The following is a 24,905-nucleotide window of genomic DNA, read 5'->3' as shown; positions in this document are numbered from 1 at the left end:
TTCATGTTTCAAGTGAATGAATACGAGCTGTTGCTGAGACCTTCAGCTTTGTGTAACAAGAGCTATGACTGTATGTGCAGAGCAGTTCCCCATTCTGCTGATTGCTTCATCCCCGGTTGCATTTCTCCTGCACAAATCAAATACTACAGCGTACATCATGGCTTAACACTTTTCTTGATGCTATTGACCACAGTCCCATGCACTCGGCTGAATGGAGCAGCCCAGGCATCAGGCGACATCCCATGAGGCCACATAAAGTGAAAAGGAAACTTTTCACTCCAGCTGGTGCAGAACTAGAATTCCCATTGTCCCCCGACAGTTTTGTTCAGCAATTATTCCTGCAGCAAGCAGGAAAGAACTTACATGATTTTCTAGTAAACTTAAGGTATGAAGATACGAATTATGGAAAGATCTGTTATATGGAAACCCCCAGGTCCTGAGCATTCTGGACAATAGGTCTCATACCTGTACATAAAGACATACAACAAAAGTTACCATCCAGGGATTTTGCCCAGCCTTTAAATTCTAACAAATTAGGCATTTAATTTTGAAAACTGACATGGGGCTAGACATATTGTCAGTTTCCCAGCTGCCCCAGTCATGTGACTTGTGCTCTGATAAACTTCAGTCACTCTTTACTGCTGTACTGCAAGTTGGAGTGATATCACCCCCCTTCCTTTCCCCCCAGCAGCGTAACTACAGAACAGTGGGAAGGTAACCAGATAACAGCTCCCTAACACAAGATAACAGCTCCCTGGTAGATATAAGAACAGCACTAAATAGTAAAATCCAGGTCCCACTGTGACACATTGTTACATTGAGTAGGAGAAACAACAGCATGCCAGAAAGCAGTTACATCCTAAAGTGCTGGCTATTTCTGAAAGCAGATGATCAGAAAAAATGACCTGAGATGCACCTACACACCAATATTACAACTAAAAAAAATACACTTGCTGGTATAGGAATAAAACATTATATAGTAGAGTGAATTATTTGCAGTGTTAACAGTGTAATTTAGAAATAAAAACTACACCATAAAAATCATAACCGAATCCCTTTAAGTTGCTCCTAAATAAAAGGATAGTAACATTCACAAATCCAACACTTTTCCCTTATTAGAAAAGTGACCTGAACATGTACTTTTCTTTGGAAAATAAGTTGCTTTCTTTCATACATTTCCATGGGACTGTTCTCTCCTGCTGCTTGGCAGAACAGGGAACATCCCTGGAGCGCTATTGTAAGGCTATAAAATAGGGCAATGGCTCACACAGAGATTCTGAAATCTCCTGAAAATGCCTTTCAGTTCAGGTTTAATTGCAGCAAAATACAAAGGACTGCATTTTCCTGCAATTGCCGCGAGTAATATGTTTTACTTGTGACGATCCAAAGCTTCCGGAATAGAGAAGCATCTCTTCAGGACAGCATGCCTCAATAATTATGTTTAGTTCGCTTGTAGGGAAAATGAATTAAAGGAACAGTAACACCAAAAAATTTAAGTGTTTTAAAGTAATGAAAAGATCATGTAATGTTGCCCTGCACTGGTAAAACTGATGTGTTTGCTTCAGAAACACTACTATTGTTTATATAAATAAGCTGCTGTGTAGCAATGGCAGAAATTGTAAAAAGGTTATATGGCACAGGTTAAATAGTGGATAACAGATAACAATATGTTCTACAGAGCTTATCTGCTGTGTAACCTGAGCCTTTTTTTTTTTTCTTTAAATGGCTGCCCCCATTGCTACACAGCAGCTTATTTATATAAACTATAGTAGTGTTTCTGAAGCAAACAAACCAGTTTTACCAGTGCAGGGCAACACTGTATTATATTTGTAATACTTTAAAACAATTTTATTTTTTGATGTTACTGTTCCTTTAAGTTCTTAAACAGGAAATTGCAATTATTTGTACAGTAGAAACCATAGGGGTGAGAAAACGAAGGACTGAGACATAGAAATAAGTCATTACTTTTAACCTGGGCTTTCCACAAGACACTGACAGGTCGGCTGTTTGTTCAGCTGTGTGGCTCCCACTTTATAATTCACACCACAGTCACAAAGCCAAATAAACATGTTTTCCTGGGTCTTTCAGTACAACTAATAACCTAGAACAACCTGCGCCTGTATTGGGATATGTCCCTTTTATGTTGCACTTGTGATGGCAGATACATTTGTGCGTAGAGTAATGTATGTGGACTCATGGGAAGGAATCCTCCAAAATTGTATAGTGGGGGTTGGCCCCGCCACTGCCGGTTTTCTGATGGTGACAGCTAAGAAAATGCTGTACTATTTCAACCAGTGGTGGGTCTGATAAAGAGGATCTAAACTCAGAAGCACTTTTGCAGCTTACATTTTCTAGTGCTTTTTGGATATATTCAGTTTAAGCCTGCTAATACCAGGCCTTCAGCTCAGCAGCCATCTTTCAGAGTTAATATCAGTGGAACTCATTCATAAACACTGGTTGCTATGGTTTTCTGCCCTGTGAAGTAGTGATATGCGAGTCGGGATTTCCCCCACCCGCCCTGCAGATGATGTCACAAAAGGGACGGGCGAGCAGGCGCAGCATCTAAAAAAGACGAACCCTGAAGTCGGAACCCGTAAGGAAGCATGCAAGGTCAACCCGAAACTGCCTGACCCGCGGTATTCGTTCGGCCCGCTCATCACTACCGTGAACCAATGTGTCCAGTTAGGGATTGACTTCTCAGCCAGCTGCAGGTTGAACCACGAAAGCAAAAATGTAATTGGTTGCCATGGGTCATTTCATAGGTGCAAATTTATCCGGAGTTTATGAATGACCCCCAGTTACCCTTATTCAGGTGGCACATAGACAGCTCGGGTAGAACTACATGGGCGTTTTAAATCAGATACCTTCCGTACTGATGCGAGGAAGCGCATGTGTTGAAGAGCCGACGACCCTTATGGTAGAACTACACAGGCATTTGAAATCTGATTCCTTCCGTTCTGATGCGAGGAAGCGCATGCGTTACGCCTAATGCACCGAATCTAAGGTAATTAACAAGTTGTCGCAGCATGCATCCGACCCGACTGATGCATGCTCGTCCGTCATTCCTATTACCTTAGATTCAGTGCATTAGGCGTAACGCATGCGCTTCCTCGCATCAGAACGGAAGGAATCAGATTTCAAACGCCTGTGTAGTTCTACCATAAGGGTCGTTGGCTCTTCAACTCTGAAAGAGAGCTGCTAAGCTGAAGGCCTGGTATTAGCAAGCTAAAACTGCAAATTTCTCTGCTTCAAATGCAAAAAAGAATATTAATTGCAGAAGTGCTCAGGGTTTTTAGATCCTCTATAAAAGTTGGTTTACACTGTTAAAGACAAAGCTTAAATATATTTTATCTAGTGGCAATTTTCAAGAGACTCCAGCGTTGATCAGATTGTGCTGAAATCTACTAGACATGACCTCAACAAATTCTGCTGCTTTTTCTCCCTCATAATAAAACGGTTGCTTGTACTTGATCCCAACTAAGCTATAATTAATCCTTATTAGAAGCAAAACCAGCCTATTGGGTTTATTTAATGTTTACATGATATTCTATTAAACTTAAGGTGTTAAGATCCAAATTATGCAAAGATCCGTTATCTGGAAAACCCTGAGTATTCTAGATAACAGACCCCATACTCGTATATGTTTCTGGTGTCAGTCTTACCCATTCTAACAAAGAAAGGTATATTCCCAGAATGCAGTGCAGTCATTACACTGTGGGGGGCAGATTTATCAAGGGTCGAAAACTCCCATCAACTCGAAATTCGAATAAAAAGGGACCAACCGAAATGTATTAAAAAAAAATCAAATTTTTTTTTAAATTCGAGTGAATAGGCTTGTATTCACCAAATGACTCCAAGTAGGTTCTAGGAGGTCCACCACAGGCTAAAACAGCAATTCGGCAGAGACCGTACATGATAAATTTCGATACTTTAATTTTTTTCAAATTCAAATCGAATTTGGACTATTCCCTAGTCTACATACACTAAAATTAGCTCAAAATTCGAATTTAAAAATTAGATTTTTCAATTCGACCCTTGATAAATGTGCCCCTGTGTGTTAAACAAGCCGTTGCACCACAAACACCTACACAGCTCTTTGTTTATATACAAGTATTGCCTCCTCTCATGGGATGTGTTTGTACTTCACTATTTTATTCTCCAGTGCCCTTCAGCCTCGTCACTGTATCACAAGTGTCACTTATCATTAGTGGTTTAGTGATGAGCGCTGCCATGTTCACATTGCTACACCAGGTGTATACAGGCCCCTAACCCTTAGTAACCAGAGTGGCCCTGAGTGTCTGTTTTTAGTCAGTCACTTAATCAGTCGTCTCATTTGCCTAGTGAAGTCAAGGGCCCACGACAGTGGTGTAACTAGATATAACTGGGCCCCACAGCAACCCCGCAAATGTCTAGGGGTTGGACCTGTTTTACCAAACTGTATATGAATTAGGGTCTCATGGGACCCCTATAACTCCTGGTCCCCTCCTGCAGCCGCAGGGTCTGCTTCCTCTGTAGTTATGCCCCTGCCCACGAGGGAGTTTTAAATCCGAGAATCAACAAAATCTGGTCACCCCCTTTTTTTCCCAACCCAATTTGAAGTTTTCTTTTTTTAAAAAACTTACATAACTTAATGTTATTATGGAATGCTATATGCCTTTAATTTGTGCACATTTAAAATATCTGTTTTTTTTTCTGCTTTGTTTTTCTATCACTCTGTCTAATTCTATATGTGCTATAAGTCTGTCACAAGTCTAAAATGTGTCATTTATTGACAGACACAGACAGAAACACATACACACAGCAAGAAACACTAACACACACAGCAAGAAACACACACACACACACACACACACAGCAAGAAACACACACACACAGCAAGAAACACACACACACACACACACACAGCAAGAAACACACACACACACACACACAGCAAGAAACACACACACACACACACACAGCAAGAAACACACACACACACACACACAGCAAGAAACACACACACACACACACACAGCAAGAAACACACACACACACAGAAACACACACACACACACAGACACTCTGGTTTTCAGTAAGGGAAGGGTGGTTCACCTTTGCATTTGTTTTTATTTTGATGTCGATGAATATTCTGAGACCGTTTGCAATTAGTCTTCCCTTTTTTTTCTTTGTGTTTTTGGAACAATGAAGCTTTTTATTTATTCATCAGCTGTGTAGTATGAAATGAAGACAGCTATCTAGTTGCTAGGATCCCCCTTTACCTTAGCAACCAGGCAGTGGATTGATTGGGAGGCCGGCAGATCAATCAGAGAGGGCCTGAATATTTATAAAAAGTAATACATTTATGGGACCTGCTATCCAGAATGCTCAGGACCTGGGGATTTCCAGATTACAGATCTTTCTTTGTAATTTCGATCTCCATACCTTAAATCTGCTAAAAAAAATCTTTAGACATTAAACCGATAGGATTGTTTTACTTCCAATAAGGATTAATTATATCTTAATTGGGATCAAGTACAAGCTACTGTTTTATTATTACAGATAAAATGGAGTAAATGGAGTCTATGGGAGATGGCCTTTCTGTAATTCAGAGCTTTCTGGATAACTTTTTTTGGATAATGGATCCCATACCTGTAGTAAATAAATAAAAAAAAAAAAAAAAAAAAAAAAAAGAGTGGGGGACGCCCCAGCAAATCCTTTTGGAAACCCGTTTTTCATCTACAGCCTTTTACAAATTATCTTGATAATCCAATGAGAGAAGTACCTTCCCTATATTGATTTACTGAATTGGAGAACTATAACTCACACCCTAAACACAAAAAAACTTTTCTAAGTTGGAGAACTAACTCACAGCCTTCCTAACTATTTCATAATTGGGGCAAGCACCTATCATAACCAAGGAGTATATGTTGTATTATTAAAATTTAAGCGAGCAACCACCCACCTGATTTAATTGTTTTTATGTAATTTTACTGATTATCTATTTGTGTTTCCTGGCCGCCAGTTTTTAAGAATTCTGTTTGATAAATAAATGATATACATTTTTGAATACATTGGTCTTAAAATACACCTATAATTTATTCCTTTGACTTTGCATTATCCTCAATAGGACCTTGAGGATTGAGGGTGTTTTTTTGACCAGTGAGAAAGTTATTTCCTTAATGCCACAAAAGAGCAAATCAGGGCATACGGCCCGTGACCCCCCCTTCTTTGGCCCCCCAGATGCTGTGTCTGTTTACCATATGTAAAATTTAAAAGGTATCACTGTAGAGATAAACTGCACCCTGCATTGTTTAAACCTCAAATTCAGACTCTAATCCCCTGTATCACACCTGTGATCCCCCTGTATTGTTCACAACTGTGACACCTCTATTGTTTATATCCAAAAGCCCTGTACTGTTCTACCTGAGACCCAGACTGAAACTGCCCACATTGTTCACCTGTTCACACTTTATTCAAAATGCTAATAGATCACCAGCACTGTGTCACTGTATGTAGTACATATTAGACTTTCCCTGTATCCTTCTCTGTTCTGCCTTACCTCCCTGCAGGGCTGGAACTAGGGGCAGGCAGAGTAGGCGCCCACCTAGGGCGCAATCATGGACGGGGCACACTTTTAAGGGGAATTTCCTTTCTTTCTTTTTTAAACCCTGATTTGCTTGGCCTTTAATAGTTTTTCAACTTTATAAACCCCCTGTTCCAGACAGAATCACTCCCAGCTCCCTTTTGGCAGCTGCTGGCACAGGTACATATTTGTGGGCAATATCTTGGCTGCTACTTGCACAGGTAAACCGATGATATGATGGATATTTGGCTGCTGCTGGCACAAGTACATATATGGAGGCAATAGTGTGGATTTTTAGGCTGATGCTGGCACAGGTACAGATTGTGGGCAATATAAGGGATTGGCTGCTGCTGGCACAGGTACACAGATGTGTGAGGGCAATATGATGGCTTTTTGGCTACTGCTGGAACAGATACAAATTGGGGCAATATGATGGATTCATTTGGTTGCCGCTGGCATAGGTACAGATTGAGGGTAAAAATATGATGGATGTTTTGTCTTATGCTGACACAGGTACAGATTGGGGTCTGGGGGCAATCTGAGGGATTGACTGCCATTGGCATAGATACAAATGGAGGCAATATGATAGGTGCTGGTACAGGTACAGGGGGCTATATGACTGGTAAGGTGGCAAATGGTAATGCAGGACAAGGGGGGGGGGCACTGATTGAAGCCTTTGCCTAGGATGCAAAAATACCTTGGCCCGTCCCTGCCTCCCTGTGTGTGCCATTCTCTGCTTGCCCACTGCTGCTTGCCCTACCCTACCTGTGGATGTAAGTCTGTTAGGGGTTTGTTAGCATTTGGAAATTGTTGTTAAGGGCCCCTAAGGTGTTTAATCATGTGTTGGGGGGTTGTTGTATTATCCACAGGGCAGGATGAGGCATATGGATTTAAGGGTATCTTTTTAACATGACTTCAATTTTTCACATATGAGTGATGAGGGATTTCACTGCAATGAGCACCAGCCATTTGGTTTTTTGGTGTGCTACCACCGTTAATGTGGATACGATCTTAAAAGTTCTTGTGGTAATATGGGTGTGGTTTACAGTGGGTGTGGTTTAAAAGGGGGAGTGGCCAACACTGACGTCCATTATCGGCCCTCCTCCACATAGGCCAGTAAAATTTTGGCCCTCGGTACCACAGAACTTGGACAGCACTGCCTCAAATAATAAATCTATCCCAACCAACTGTGAAGTAAATGCAATTGGGTGTTCTATAAAGAGATTTCCATTAAGCCATGTTGTACTGTTGTGTTGCACTGCATGCTGCTGCTGCACGGGTCCTTTATTAACAGAAAGTGCTTCTCCTCTCTTCCAGGGGCTCTGACCAAAGTGCGAGAGAGCAAGAAGCAAGTTGAAGAAGGGAAGCTGGAGCTGCAGAAATCCAGTGAAATTCAGGATCGATGTAACGTTATTTCCTACGCCACGCTGGCCGAGATCCACCACTTCCACAAGATCCGCGTCAGAGACTTCAAGTCACAAATGCAGCATTTCTTGCAGCAACAGATCCGCTTCTTTCAAAAAGTGACGCTAAAACTGGAGGAGGCGCTACAGCAATACGACGCGGCCTAGGGACTCTCTGAACTCGTCTCCTAGTCACGGGGATTGCTCTAGTTATGGGGGTAACAGTCACCCCTAAAGAAAGAGGCAGAAAAACCTGTTGCCAATAATTGGCGGTTGGTACATGAATGGGCGTACATTTATTTTTTTGTATACTGTGATAAACGGAAATATGGAACCATCCTGTATAGTTCCATAACACACACAACATAGCACATTTGTATTTAAATAATACTATCTATGCTACACTACTCTTGTACCTGTCCCACGTATGCAGCATTGCCTTACACACAAACTATATATATATATATATATATATAAACAACATGGGGTCGGTGCACCCAGAGCACAAAATGGATGCCTCAGTGCTGGAACAAAAAAACAATCTTATGTAAATGTCAAAAAAGGTCCGCACACATAGGACTTGGATAAAGAAGAAAAAGTGTAGTTTATTCAACGTTTCGGCCCAGTCACTTGAGCCGTCCTCATATATATATATATAATCTCTTTATGTATATATGTATTATGGTGCATACTTGGCCTGGACTGTGATTAACATGTTAAGCTTTATTTTATACTCTTACACGTGGATTTAACAAGTCCTCTGTTTACAGAACTACTTGAGCAACTTATTCAACTCTTGTGCCTTCCTGAGTATTTTTTTTTTTTTTTTTAGCAATAAATTCATATTTTATCAGTGAAGAAAAATGCATCTGATATTCTGATATGTTAGCTCTGAGAAAGTTATCTCCCCCCCTCCATAATGATAGTGTGACTCCCTTTATTCTTATCCATATACAGTGGGTCTGTGTTATGTACTTGGGAGTAGGGGGGAAACGCTGAACGTATGTGGACGGGTGGGGGATTCTTTATATATAGAGTGGGGTGGCACTTGCTCATTGGTCTCACCCAGGTGGAATTAGAGCCTTTGTGTGAAATAGCACAAGAAGATGTAAGCACAAGCCTTGTTCTCTTTTTACTCCAGTGATGTCCAGTCTGCTGCCCAGTGATTGTTGCTCAAGACAACTCCCTGCATCCCTTCATGCTGGAAGTCATAATTCTGGAGCAAACAAAGGGCTTCACAGTAACTAAAGTATTCATTTAAGACCTTAAAGAGGTTGTTCACCTTTAAAGGAGAATTCAACCCGTAGTTTAAAAAAAACCCTACCCTGGGTAGACCCTTTTTCCCCCCCCCAGCCTACCTGCCGCCCTGGGCAAACGCCCTTAATTTTTTACTCACCCCTCCATGCAGATTCAGGCCACGGGCGTTCACGGCAGCCATCTTCTTTCTTTAGTCTTTTTCAGAAGTTTCGGCACATGCACAGTTGGAGTAAATTTCCGGTCCCGAACCACTGCGCATGCGCCGTAATTTCCGAAATTTCTGAGACTTTCAGGGCATGCGCAGTTGTTCGTGACCGGAAATTTACTCAACCTGTGCATGATTACCGGTGAAGAAGAAGATGGCTGCCGTGAACTCCAAGGCCAGAATCTTCACGGAGGGGTGAGTAAAAAATTAGGGGCATATGCGTGGGGGCAGGTAGGCTGGGGGGGGGGAGGGTTTTTTTAAACTACGGGTTGAATTCTCCTTTAAAGGAACAGTTCAGTGTGTAAATAAAAACTAAATAGATTGTGCAAAATAAATAATGTTTCAAATATAGTTAATTAGCCATAAATGTAATGTATAAAGGCTGGAGTGACTGAATGTCTAACATAATAGTCAGAACACTACTTCCTGCTTTTCAGCTCTCTAACTCTGAGTTAGTCAGTGACTTGAAGGGGGGGGCACATGGTACATAACTGTTCAGTGAGTTTGTAATTGATCCTCAGCATTCAGCTCAGATTCAAAAGCAACAGATATGAAATATGTGCCCCCCCCCTCAAGTCTTTGATTGGTTACTGCTTGGTAAACCAAGGTAACCAATCAGTGTAAACCAAGAGAGCTGAAAAGCAGGAAGTAGTGTTCTGGCTATTATGTTACACATCCAGTCACTCCAGCATTTATACATTACATTTTTGCCTAACTAACTTTATTATTATTAGAAACATTTTTTATTTTGCACAGCCATTTACCCAGTTTTTATTTTAGTTACATACTTTTAGTATGTTCTAGAATGGCCAATTGTAAGCAACTATTCAATTGGTTTTCATTTTTTTTTTTTTTTATAGCTTTTGAGCAATTTAGATTCTTCTTATGATTCTTTCCAGATTTCAAATGGGGGTCACTGACCCCGTTTAAAAAACAAAAGCTCTGTAAGGCTACAAATCTGTTGTTATTGTTACTTTTTATTACTCCTCTTTCTATTCAGGCCTCTCCTATTCGTATTCCAGTCTCTTATTCAAATCAGTGCATGGCTGCTAGGGTAATTTGGACCCTAGCAAACAGATTGCTGAAATTGCAAACTGGAGAGCTGGTGAATAAAAAGCTAAATAACTAAAAAAAAACACAAATAAAAAATGAAAACCAATTGCAAGTTGCCTCAGAATATCACTCTCTACCTCATACTAAAAGTTAATTTAAAGGTGAACAACAAAGGGAGATGACAGTCATTATTCTGTAGCTGTTACGAAATAGTGCTTGCTTTGTATTGTGAGATTTAAATTGCTATCTTGTATCTATGGTACACTATCCCTAGCAACTAGGCAATTGACTGTCGGAATAGGGGGGGCATACAACAGTGCCTGAATAAAACGATGCGTAATAAATACCAATACTGGGATCAGCGAGCAGACTGAAAAAGTTATGGAAGAGGAAAATCTACACCGGTGGTTACAGTATTTACATCAGTTTATTGAAAGTTCTACTTGCTCTTTATAAAGTATTTTCTAAATGTATTAATTGGCTGCTTTTCTGATTGAGTTGCTAAATTCTGCCACATACTCATGGGCCTGTCTGAGGGGGCAAGACTTTTCAATAATGCAGTGCGGAGTGACTCTCAGCTTGCTATGGGTTAAATTGCAGGCCCAGGCAGGGTTAGAACTGCACTACAGCCTATGTACAATATGCTCTGCTATATTACCTCTCCATCCAGAGTCCGTCTCACAGTAGAACTGTTGTACAGGTTTTCTCTACGTATTAAAGGGGAAGTATTCCCCCAACTATAAAACATTGGAGTCAAGCCTAAAGTCTTCCTATTGCAGTGTGTGATCTGCTCCTTTGTGATCATTCTATAGGTGTGGGCCTTAAAGGGATAACGTCATGGGAAAACATGTTTTTTTCAAAACAAATCTGTTAGTGCTGCTTCAGCAGAATTCTGCACTGGAATCCATTTTTCAAAAGAGCAAACAGATTTTCTATATTTAATTTTGAAATCTGACATGGGGCTAGACATATTGTTAGTTTCCCAGCTGCCCCCAGTCATGTGACTTGTGCTCTGATAAACTTCAGTCACTCTTTACTGCTGTACTGCAAATTAGAGTGATATCATCCCCCCCCCGGCAGCCTAACAAAAGAACAATGGGAAGGTAACAAAATAGCAGTTTCCTAACACAAGATAACAGCTGCCTGGTAGATCTAAGAACAACACTCAATAGTAAAATTAGTCCCACTGAGACTGATTCAGTTACATTAAGTAGGAGAAATAACAGCCTGCCAGAAAGTAGTTCCATCCTAAAGTGTTGACACACCTCACATGACTGGGGCAGCTGGGAAACTGACGATATGTCTAACCCCATGTCAGATTTCAAAATTGAATATAAAAAATCGGTTTGTTCTTTTGAGAAATGGATCTCAGTGCAGAATTCTGCTGGAGCAGCACTATTAACTGATGTGTTTTGAAAAAAACATGTTTTCCCATGACCGGTGACCAATGTAAAGGAGCGGTATCCGGTTTAGTCCCTAAAGCAGTGACCCTCCAACATGTCGCTCACCCAGCCCTCTGATGTTGCTCCCAGTGGCCGAGTGCTTATTTTTGAATTCCTGGCTTGGAGGCAAGTTTTGGAGGCCTAAAGATCATGGGGTATATTTATCAAAAAGTAAAGTTAGAGATCTCTACAGTCCACTACAGTGAAATTCCGCCACTCTCTGATCATTTCTATGGGAGTTTGAAAGGCGTATTTATCAAAGCATGAACTTTCACTTTTACCCATTGATAAATACTCTCTTAAAAATCCCATAGAAGTGAATGGAGAGAGGCGGAATTTCACTCTAGAGGACTGTGATATCTAACTTCACTCTTTGATATCTATACCCCAATGTTTACTGCCAAACAGATGTATCTGTAGTCTTCCAGTCCACACAGGAGCTACCAAATAACCAATTACAACCCTTACTGGGCAACCCTAGGAACCTGTTTCATTCTTGTGTTGCTCCTATTTTTTTTATATTTAAATGTGGCTCATGGGTAAAAAAAAAAAAAGCAAAATTCCATTGGCAGAAAACCTCTTTTGGACCATGTAGAATGTCATTTACTGAGGAAGTACAGAAGCCCCTCCTACTTCATGCCTAATGCAATTCCCAACATCGGCATATTGTGCAAATGCTTTATTATCATTAAAAGACTGTATCTCTCTGTCTATCATCTACAAATAAAGTATTTCTTTCCAGCAAGGATCCTATAGGAATGAGAGCCAGGAATGAGAATTGATCCACTATTTATCACTGCACTTCTACCTTCCTTATCTGTTATCTCCTCTGCAAATGTTTGTCCTACAGCCCTATTAATCCTTGATGAATGTCAGACCCCAGCTAAATCTCCCAAGCTTATCTCTTCCTCTCTCTCTCTCTCTCTCTCTCTCTCTCTCTCTCTCTCTCTCTCTCTATTTCTAAATTACACTGTTTACACTGCAAATAATTCACCCTACCATATAAAATGTAATTCCTGAACCAGCAAGTGTATTTTTTTTTTAATTTAGAATATTGTTGTGTAGGCAGCCATCTCAGGTCATTTTACCTGGTCATGTGCTTTCAGAACAAACCAGCACTTTAGGAGGGAACTGCTGTCTTCCAGGCTGTTGTTTCTCCTACTCAATGTAACTGAAGGTGTCACCGTGGGACCTGGATTTTACTATTGAGTGCTGTTCTTAGATCTACCAGGCAGCTGTTATCTTGTGTTAGGGAGCTGCTATCTGGTTATATTCCATTGTTCTGTTGTTGGTAGGGATGCATTGAATTCAGGATTCGGCCTGGCCGAACCGAATCCTAATTTGCACATGCAAATTAGGGGCAGGGTTGGGAAATCACATGACTTTTTGTCACAAAACAAGGAAGTAAAAAATGGTTTCCCCTTCCCACTCCATTTCCATATGCAAATTAGGATTCGGTTTGGTATTTAGCTGAAACTTTCGAGAACGATTCAGGAGTTCGGCTGAATCCAAAATAATGGATTTGGTGCATCCCTAGTTGTTAGGCTGCTGGGGGGAAAGGGAGGGGGTGATATCACTCCAACTTGCAGTACAGCAGTAAAGAGTGACTGATAGTTTATCAGAGCACAAGTCACATGACTGGGGACAGCTGGGAAACTGACAATGTATCTAGCCCCATGTCAGATTTCAAAATGAAATATAAAAAAAATCTGTTTGCTCTTTTGAGAAACTGATTTCAGTGCAGAATTCTGCTGGAGCAGCATTATTAACTCATGCGTTTTGAAAAAACATAATTTCCTATGACGGTATCCCTTTTAAGGAAAACTATACCCCTCAAACAATGTAGGCCTCTATAATACCGCATAAAAACCGCTCATTTGTAAAACCCTGCTTCATGTAGATAAACCATTATCATAATAATATACTTTTTTAGTAGTATGTGCCATTGGGTAATCATAAATAGAAAATTGTTATTTTAAAAAATAAGGGCCGCCCCCTGGGATCATATGATTCACTGTGCACACAAACAAACCATACACGTTAGGTCACATGAGCCAATTAACAGACAGAGTTGTGTCTTTTGCTTCCACACTTCTTCCTGTTACAGTTAGAGTTGTAGTATTTCTGGTCAGGTGATCACTGAGGCAACACACAGACCATCATGAAATGGTGGTTCAAGGCAAGAGATGTAAAAGGGCAATATTTACTTAAAGTGGACCTGTCACCCAGACCCAAAAATCTGTGTAATAAAAGCCCTTTTCAAATTAAACATGAAACCCAATTTCTATTTTTTATAAAGTATTAATAGCTGTTGTAAGCTCATTTAAAAATCTCAGCTGTCAATCAAATATTGTCTTTCCCTCCTCTATGCCTAGGCATAGAGGCGGGGCAAACAATTGCTTTCACTTTCCATTCAGCACTTCCTAGATGTCACTGCTCTCCACACATTCCCCCGTTCTCTTCACCATTTAATTGTGTAGCCAGTGCATGGGGATGGACATCAGGTCCCCCATTCTGGTGCACAAACAAGATTCTGAGATGATACAAGACTTGTCTTAAGAACAGTGTCCACAAAATGGCTCCTGCCTGCTTGCTATAATAACGAGTTCCCAGTATGATGTAAACAAGATTCAAATAATTTATATAGTGTCATTAAAGTTCATTTTGCTTGACTAATGTGATAAAAAAGGATTTGGAATTATTTTTTTGGGTGACGGGTCCCCTTGAAATATATAGACCAGTTTGGTAAGATTCTTTAATATGCCACTTAATTTGATATAAACTATCTGTTGCTCAATTATTCATTTTGGGGGTATAGTTTTCCTTTAAGCAAACACATCTTTACTTGTGCATTGTATTTAATTGCACTGATTGTGCACATTGTTACTTGTCGCTAAATGCTGCAGTGCTTATAGAATACTCAATGAATAGCGAATTAATAGGATGGTTTGAGGCTGATACTGTTTTTGCTTCGCCCCTTCCACATATTTGTGTGTTCTGCCCCACAGAGGCCACGGAAGCGCACAGAGATACAAAGGGGGAATTTCGTGGATGCTACACATGGTAGACTAATTAAAAAATGTATGTGTATTATTTTCCCCTGCTATTTAGGATCAGTATCCGTAACCTTTGCATAGACTGGTGTGTGACCGCACATGTTATGAAGTCATAGGGTGGAGAATTGTAGTTCACAAGCTCACATGCCCTTGTTCTTATTCCTCTATCTCATATTACACTGTGTAATGGATTTAACGAATTTGTGCTGGATATTAAAAACCAAACCGTGCTCCTATCTAAACCCTCCTAAGCATGTCGTTTATTGTCTTAAAATAACTCTCTCTGTAATTGAACCCTTTACCTGCCGCACAATGTAGAGCAGTGATCCCCAAACAGTGGCTCGTGAGAAACCTTGGATTTTGCTCCCAGTTGCCTCAAAGCAGGTGCTTATTTCTGAATTCCAGGCTGTTTAGTTGCATAAAAGCCAGATGTACTGCCAGAGTCTCCTGTAGGCAGCCAGTCCACATAGAGGCTACCAATAGCCATTTACAGCCCTTATTTGGCACCACCCAGGAACCTTTCGTATACTTGTGTTGCTCCCCAACTCTTTTTACATTTCAATGTGGCTCATGGGTAGAATAGGCTGGGGATTTATAACACTGACTGTCACTCACTGCAGATTCAGTTTGCAGGTTCCATTACAGACTATAGGAAGTAACTGCTGCCTCCTCCACAATTAAGGACCTAACAAGACCAAGAATTCTATATTATACTTTTAAGTTGAAATTCTAGTTATTTCTATCCTATTGATATATAGCACTGCTCTCCTGCCCAATCACTTTTCCAGTATACTGTGGGTACCTGACCCAATGCAGAACTCTAAATTATGGACACATTTAAGAAAAGCTGATTCATTTTTTTTGATTTCAACTACAAACGGATTTTCCTGCAGGTTGGAATTTGCTTGTTTTTTGACAGCAGAAATATATATTCCCAAAAAGGTATTTTTGCTCTGTCCGCTCACGTAAGTTATCAGATCTGTGATGGGAAAAACCATTATAACATGGGGTTTTGTGGCTTGCACTGTGACTGTATAACCCAGCCCCATGGTGTGAAAATTCACTCAGAGGGGGAACATTTACACACCAGCTGTGATCATTTTACACACTAGTAAATCTTTCCCTAAGAGAAGGGTGGGGGGGTCAGATGGCATGAATCGTATTGTCTAATAACGAGCAGATTGGGCTTGAAAGTAAGAAGTCCTGGGCGGCAAATGTATTGCAGATGGGATGTGCATTCCAAAGGGAAGTGAGTGCGGGAAGGTTATGACTGGGAGAATATTTGGGGGGAAGCTGGAGATTATAGGATATATTTGCCTTGGGGCTGCAGCTTCAGAAGGGCACGTTGTGTTGGCAAGATGGCTACAAATACAATGGTATAAGATCCTTCCCTCCAGCCGATGATATACTGCACAGCATCACCCAAGCGTTGTACTGGGGTATGTAGATGAACAACAGCAGGAGGGCCGCAGGTCAAATATATCAAATATAGTTTATTAAATTTTAGAAAACTCCAGCTATGTCCTCACCAAAGCCCAGACATATTATGTAGAACATCTTCGGTGTTAGTGTCCATTTAATAGTGGAGAGTACAAGCCAGACCCTGCGATGCCTCATCAGACTGTAATGTGCTTATGTGCCAACCTAATACCTGCCATCAAGTAGTACCATGTGTGACGGGTTCTCAATCTGCCGTATCACAAAACACATGGAAGAAGGATCGTGGATGTTACAAATATTGCTTCTGTGTGTCCACGGCTAAGATAGGGGAATGGGGGACTAGTGATGAGAGAATTTTTTTTTCACCACGAAAATGACACCTATTTACTGTAATGGATGAAAACCTTTATTGCGTGTCAAAAAAAATGTCATTATGTGAAACGGGTCAGATTCACCTATCACTACTGGTGACAAGTTATCGGTTCTCCTGAGAGATCATATAATAAGGACACTAATAGCCAAAACTGTCTGGTCAGGCATCTGGTTGTTTCCTTATTGCCAGAAAAATCTGACCCCCAGTTGTTTTGTGCTTGTGGCCATTCACTGAGTTAAGGGGGCCATAGATTTTAAAGGAAAACCAAACCCTTTATATTAAAATCCCCTACCCTACATAGAGCCCTCTCCCTGCTCCCCAGCCTAGGTGTTACCCTCAGTAAATGCCCCAAACTCTTTACTTACCCCTCGTTGCAGATTCAGCGCATCGGAGTTCACAGACGCCATCTTCTTCTCTTCAATCGGGAAAATGAAACTGTAATATAAGCCTCAGCATACTGAAATAAAAAACTTTCTAAATACAATCAATTACATATTCTGTTCTGTTTCTGAAATAATCAAGTTTATCTTCACTGTTCCTCTCAGCATCTGTTTCTCTTCATTCTCTCTTCATGCAGCAGTTGGGTGTCATATAGTCATTGACAGTTAGATCCAATACATCTTATAGGGGGGCTTCTTTTGCCTAGAAGATGTATTAGAGCTCATTCAATTAAAACCACCAGACATCCTCTCAACATCACAACCAGAAGAGCACAAACTGGTTATTCAACTCCTATGGGATTGGGTCATAGTTCGTTCAGTCCTATAGCCTGCAGATTAAAGGTGGCCATAGGCGTAACAATTACGATTTTTCTTGGAAAAGATCTTTCCAAGAAGGATTGTTTGTATCAATACACACGTGTCGAGCTGAATCGTCAGATATACAGAAAGAAACAATAGAATTCTACCTGTATCTGATGATTCAGCACTAACAATGGGCGATGTTTGGGTTCCTTCAAAGGCACCCGATCAAAATTTTGTGTCCAGCCCGATCAACGAGCAGACCGATATCCAAGTCTTCTGTCGGCTTGTTTCCCACCATACACATACTGAATATCATACGAAAATTTGTTTCGTACAATATTATCTGTGCGTCTATGGCCACCTTAACTCTTGTAGGGCCTCCACCATGAGGATCTCAGGGGCTCTGTGCCTTTAAATATATTTCATTTCTGAAATCTGAAGTGTGTAGAATACAGTCCTTTCCGTGGTCACATGTTTTTGCTTCTAACAAGTTTCTGAAACATCTCCACAAAATTCACCTTTGTCCTTGAGTTTTAGGTTTTGTGGCCGTGTAGTTCTATAAAGTTGTAAGGACATTTACCATTTTTGGAAAGACTGCTAGAATATTACATGACTGATAAGATCAGCTCCTTGTTTGTACGAAAATTGCTCCATCTTTCCCTTAATGACCCTCACTAGCATTCTTCTCTTGCAATTTGGCTTTCTCTCATCTGAAGTCAAACTCTAATTACATAATTGCTGGAAAGTATGCGTTTGATGCACTGCGGGCGGCCTTGCTCTATGTCTCATTACCATTGCACTGCAGGGCTGGAGAAGGAAGAATGGAGGCTTGATCTGAGGGGAAATATATATTATCCCAATATCTCTGATGTTTAACCTTTCAAGTGAGGCTGGACTATATGTCCCACAATTCCCAGGCTGACAGCCTTCAGCAAAATATCCCTTTCAGCTTTTTTCAAACTTAGTGACCTGGGACATTTCTGGCCTGGCCAAAACGAGACACATTTTATAAATGTAAATAAAATAATACACAGACGCTAAATCAAGAATATATTCAGTTATAATACACCAAAGCCATGAATATCCTGTAAATTATATCCTTATAAACGGTGAGTTCTGATGTCATCAGTTATAAACAGTGAGTTCTGATGTCATTTCTGTCACATGACTCACTGAAACTTGTGTATTTCAATAAATAAAGTATTACCTTCGGCCTTCGGCCTCGTGTTTTTATATGGTCATGAAACTCCTCGGTAACTTATAATATCCTTATATTTTACAAGAGGGGGTACTTTATTCACTATATTAACACCGATGGGGTAAAAAAACATTCCACACACAAAAATAAATGTTTTTGACATTAAAGAGTCTGTTTCCCTCTGAAAAACAATGCAAAAGAATTAATGAACAAGTGAAGTTGTATTTACTGAGGTATACCAATTGGTTAGGCAACTCCCACTGAATACAATTGCTAAACTTTAATCTCTGCTCAGTGTTTCTCTTGCTGATAAATGTAATGCCCTGGGCAGGGCTCTGTTTTATATATATAAGTGCTTATATATAGTTTATTTAATTTCAGTTTTAAAGGGATAATGTCATGGGAAAAAACACATCAGTTAATAGTGCTGCTCTAGCAGAATTCTGCACTGAAATCCATGTTTCAAAAGAGCAAACTGATTTTATATATATATTTAATTTTGAAATCTGACATGGGGCTAGACACATTGTCAGTTTCCCAGCTGCCCCCAGTCGTGTGACTTGTGCCCTGTTAAACTTCAGTCACTCTTTGCTGCTGTACTGCAAGTTGGAGTAATATCAACCCTCCACCCCCCTGCAGCCTAACAACAGAACAATGGGAAGTTAACCAGATAGCAGCTCCCTAACAGAAGATAACAGCTGCCTGGTAGATCTAAGAACAACACTCAATAGTAAAATCCAGGTCCCACTGTGACACATTCAGTTACATTGAGTAGGAGAAAAAACAGCCTGCCAGAAAGCAGTTCCATCCTAAAGTGCTGGCTCTTTCTGAAAGCACATGACCAGACAAAATGACCTGAGATGCACCTACACACCAATATTACAACTAAAAAAAAATATACTTGCAGGTTCAGGAATGACATTTTATATTGTAGAGTGAATTATTTGCAGTGTAAACAATTTAATTTAGAATATAAAAACATACACAATACACAGTATCCTATCATTAGCCATTCTATTGTCATTCTTTGTGTCCTGCCTTTTTTTTTTTTTTTTTGATGTTTGAAGTCCTGATGTTTTGACAGGGTCACTGACCCCAGCAACCAAAGAATGAAAATGCAACTGTAATATTTCAATTTCTTCATTTCTTTTTGTATTGCTTATTTTTCTCTTCAGACTCTCTCACTATTCATCTTCCATTCCAGTTACCCCCGCACACAGTTCTTTGAGCCATTCTGCAGAGCTGCCTTTGGTGGGGTACAAACTGGGGTAACTGCGCTGCAGAGTATCAGTAGGAGGAGTCGGAGGTGAACAGTTATAACAGGGCAACAGTAGGGCAAGATGGCAACTCTAAGGGGCAGATTTATGATGTTGTGAAAAAATGTCAGGACAACTTGCCACACATCACCAGGCTTTGCCGTGTAAAAAACAGCGTAAAAAACAGCGTAATATTATTTATGTGTTTTTTAGATCAACTTCTGCCAAAAGCATGTAAAATAATGCCTGTACATCTGGTGTTCGCATGGCGTAAAATAAACACACTTTGATAAACTCGACATTTATTTTACAGAACTTTTTACATCATTTTTTTCAGCGAATTTCATTTTACACATCATTATAAATATGCGCCTAAAATCTGAGCCCCACAGACGTGACCCATGCCCTGCTGCTCTCTTCTTTATTCACCAATCTTATCTGTTTCCCACATTGCCCACTACTGTGTGTGCAGATCTGCTCATTTTCCTGAGTTGGATCACATCTGGCTCCTTTCAATGTATTCTATGAGACTGACGTTATTTTAAAGTCTTTTGTACATATTTGGAAAATTATATCTGGCCTGGCATTTCTTTTGGCAGCAAAACCTACATACACATACAGGAAATGCCTTTACAGACAAAAACCCCAGCGCTGCAGGGCTCAGTAGTAGGGAAAGTGCTTGAGCTATTTATACTTTTATACAATTTATTTTCCCTTGATTAAACCATGGAGTATCAGGCTATAACTGATAAAGTGTGTTCACTAGAGGTGGGGAGGCAGTGAATATGTTGTAGCTGAAGTATAATGGGAGCTTCTATTATATACAGCAGTGATGCCCAACCAGTGGCTCGTGAGCAACATGTTGCTCCCCAATTCATTGGATGTTGTTCCCAGTGGCCTCAAAACAGGTGCTTATTTTTAATACCTGGCTTATAGGCAAGTTTTGGTATATAAAAGCCAGGTGTACTGCCAAATAGAGCCTCCTTGTAACGGTCGGCACCCAACACCAGAACAAACACCAGGCACCCTGGTCTTGGCTCGTGCTTCACCAGTAGTGTGATTGCCTTTGGGCCTCGGGAGGAGCCCTCGGCTTACTTGGATGCCACCTGGACTTAAACGAGAGGTGCAAGATGGGAGTTCTGGACAGGCAGAGGGGCACGACTGTAGAGCAAAGTCTTTGGACAGAAGGTCGTAGTACAAAGCGTTAGGCAATAGAGTAGTCAGATCAGGCCGGGTCGAGGCAGGCAGAGAATAAACATAGTCAGGCAGGCAAGGGTCAAACCAGGAAGTCAATCAGAGGGTTAAGCAGAAGAGAGTCGGTATTCAGGCAAGGGTCAGGATCCAGAGGTCAGAATAGTCAAAAGCAAGGCAGGGGTCACAACAGGAATTAAACACAGGTTCAGACAGATAAGCTTAAAGCTCAGAAGCACCAGGAACAAATCCTATCACGGGCAATGATCTGCAAGCCAAAATCTCCTTTTGAGCGTTTGAATTTCGAGCTATTGCGCGCCTCTGCACGCTGACGTCATCACGCCAGCGCGTCTATAAAGAAGACGTGACACGGGCGCCTTAAGGAGCAGTGACAGGATAGAGAGAAGAGCGGCGCGGCGGGCGTCCCCGCCGCACCCCTAGACCACCAGGGTGAGTTTTTTCCCTTACACTCCTGAAGACTGCCAGTCCACATAGGGGCTACCAAGAAGCCAATCACAGCCTTTATTTGGCGCCCAAGGCAATTTTTTTATACATGTGTTGCTACACAACTCTTTTTACATTTGAATGTGGCTCATGGGTAAAAAAGGTTGGGGACCCCTGATATACAGGTATACAGTGGAGTAACTAGATGTTACTGAGCCCACAGCAAATCATTTTAGGACCCCCAACATAACCAGAGATTGTCCGGTTTTACCAGTATATGTTGAAATCGCTCATTATTTGGGCCTCATGGGGCCCCCTATACCTCCTGGGCACCCCAGAAGGTATGGGACCTGTTATGTTCGGGACCAGAGGTTTTCCAAATAATGGATCTTTCAGTAATATGGATCTTCATACCATAAAGGAGAATTCAACCCTAACGTTAAAAAAAACCCTACCCCCCTATCCTACATAAACTCCCCTCCCTCCTCCTCCTAGGCTAAGTGTTACCCCGGCAAATGCCCCTAACGTTTTACTTACCCTTCAGTGCAGATTCAGGCATTGGAGTTCAGGGGCGCCATCTTGGTAATCTTCGGTGTATGCAAAGTTGTCGCGAAACTGAAAATTGCTCCAACTGCACATGCGCCGCCATACCAGTCTCATTCCAAAGTTTTCCGAAGAGAAGATGAGGCCTTGAACTCCGATGCCTGAATCTGCACCGAGGGGTAAGTAAAACGTTAGGGGCATTTGCCCGGGGTAACACTTGGGCTGGGTTAAGGAGGGAGGGGAAAAAGGGAATCATTTTCATGCACAAATACTGGTAAGTGCTGACATACAGGTAGTCATTGACTTACATACAACTCATACTTACATACAGAGGCTATTATAGTAATGTACTGTGGTTTCCTTGGCCTTTATTAGCATTTAGCTAATTCCCTCTGGCGTGTGTTGTCTACTGCAGAGCACAGAAAAGTAAAATATATATGTGCAGACAGGTAAAAATAAATACCATGTGGAAGGGGAACTATCGCGAAAATGAAAATTTTATATAAGCTTCCTCATAGTGAAGTAAGAAATGTTCTAAATACAACCACTTAAAAATTCGGCATTGTTTCTGAAATAATCAAGTTTATCTTTACTATTCCTCTCTCAGTATTTGTTTCTCTTCATTCTGTCTTCATGCAGCAGTTGGGTGTCAGATGAATGATCCAAAATATCTTATAGGGGGACTCCCTTTCCTAGCAGATGTATGAGAGCTCACTCAAATAACTGATTCCAGTACAAACAAAATAATTGCCTTTTGCACAGATCCTGCATGTAGAGAGACGGGATTTCTGGTGATTTTAATAGAGTGAGCTCTAATACATTTTCTAGGCAAAAGGAGCCCCCCTATAAGATATATTGGATCATTCATCTGACACCCAAATCCTTAATGAAGACAGAATGAGGAAAAACAGATGCTGAGAAAGAAATAGTGAAGATAAACTTTGATTATTTCAGAAACGGTACAGAATATTTAATTGTATTTAGAAAGTTTCTTATTTCAGTGTGCTGAAGCTTATATTAAATTTAAATGTTTGCATTTAATAAGTAAATGTATATGTTTCAATTTACATACAAATTCAGCTTAGGAACAAAACTACAGACCCGATCTCATACATAACCATAAAAACTAAAGTCATTCATTTTTTTTATTCATTGATTTCTAAGCAGCAGTAAATAATACGTAGCTTATATTGGATTTGCAGGTGCACAGGTTGCTTTGTTCATGCAGCCACTTCGCTAGTGAAATGTCATGTTGTTGTTGGCCGCATACCAATGCAGTTTTATAAGAGGATTTAACAAACAAAGCTCAGAGTAAGGTCAATTATTATAAGGTTACTTGTGTTATAGGTTAGATGCACAAGCCCCAAGATACACAAGCTAGAACAGGTCACTCATGAGTTTAATATACACAGATATCATGTGGGAGACCGGAGGGGGACATCTTATTTAAATAGTTAAAGGGATCCTGTCATCGGAAAACATGTTTTTTTCAAAACACATCAGTTAATAGTGCTGCTCCAGCAGAATTCTGCACTGAAATCCATTTCTCAAAAGAGCAAACAGATTTTTTTATATTCAATTTTGAAATCTGACATGGGGCTAGACATTTTGTCAATTTCCCAGCTGCCCCTGGTCATGTGACTTGTGCCTGCACTTTAGGAGAGAAATGCTTTCTGGCAGGCTGCTGTTTTTCCTTCTCAATGTAACTGATTGTGTCTCAGTGGGACATGGGTTTTTACTATTGAATGTTGTTCTTAGATCTACCAGGCAGCTGTTATCTTGTGTTAGGGAGCTGCTATCTGGTTACCTTCCCATTGTTCTTTTGTTTGGCTGCTGGGGGGAAAAAGGGAGGGGGGTGATATCACTCCAACTTGCAGTACAGCAGTAAAGAGTGATTGAAGTTTATCAGAGCACAAGTCACATGACTTGGGGCAGCTGGGAAATTGACAATATGTCTAGCCCCATGTCAGATTTCAAAATTGAATATAAAAAAATCTGTTTGCTCTTTTGAGAAATGGATTTCAGTGCAGAATTCTGCTGGAGCAGCACTATTAACTAATTCATTTTGAAAAAAAATATTTTTCCCAAGACAGTATCCCTTTAAATACAGCCACCCCCTGCCTTCCTTCAAAAGAAAGTGCTATGAATGCCACTTACAATACAACACTACGGGGCAGATTTATCAACGGTTGAATTGAAAAATCTGGTTTTCAAATTTTAATTTCGAGCTAATTTTAGTGTACTTCGACTAGGGAATAATCCATCGAATTTAAAAATAAAATCAAAAATGTGAATATCTAAATTTTTCATGTACTGTTAAAAACTCGACTTTGACTATTCACCATCTAAAACCTGCCGAATTGCCGTTTTATCCTACGGGGGACCTCCTAGAGAACCTACTTGGAGTCATTTGGTGGACTCCTCTCTGATCGCTTTATTTAATTATTTCATTATTTCATTATTTTTATTTAATTTAATAAATACATTTTTTTTATTTGAATTTTGAGTCGAAATTCAACCCTTGATAAATCTGCCCCTAAATATGAAGAAGGCACAGCTTACTGGGCGCACTAAATGCTCCTTTTATGTATATTTGTTTTACAACACAAGAGTGGGGGCAGCCATATTGCTCTGCTGAGATAAATGCTCATAAGATTATAATCGAGAAAGAATTAAAATTTTGTATACATATTTGTATACATATTCCCCCAGGAGCCTCCTGATTTGGATGGATTC

At 40.5% G+C, this 24,905-nt stretch overlaps 1 protein-coding gene across 1 annotated transcript in view; it reads left to right on the top strand.

Moving 5' to 3' along the window:
• The window catches only part of snx18.L (sorting nexin 18 L homeolog), a 32,401-nt gene extending 23,569 nt beyond the window's left edge, over positions 1-8,832 (top strand). The window contains 2 exon segments of the mRNA NM_001093350.1: positions 7,883-8,438; positions 8,624-8,832. Coding sequence (NP_001086819.1) covers positions 7,883-8,136 — 254 coding nt within the window. The 3' untranslated portion in view covers positions 8,137-8,438; positions 8,624-8,832.
• Positions 8,833-24,905: the final 16,073 nt, after the last annotated feature.

This window comes from Xenopus laevis, chromosome 1L (assembly GCF_017654675.1).
Source record: "Xenopus laevis strain J_2021 chromosome 1L, Xenopus_laevis_v10.1, whole genome shotgun sequence".
Lineage (NCBI taxonomy): Eukaryota > Metazoa > Chordata > Amphibia > Anura > Pipidae > Xenopus > Xenopus laevis.
The sequence above is the reverse complement of the archived record's forward strand: the minus strand, read 5'-3'. Positions and strand labels throughout refer to the sequence as shown.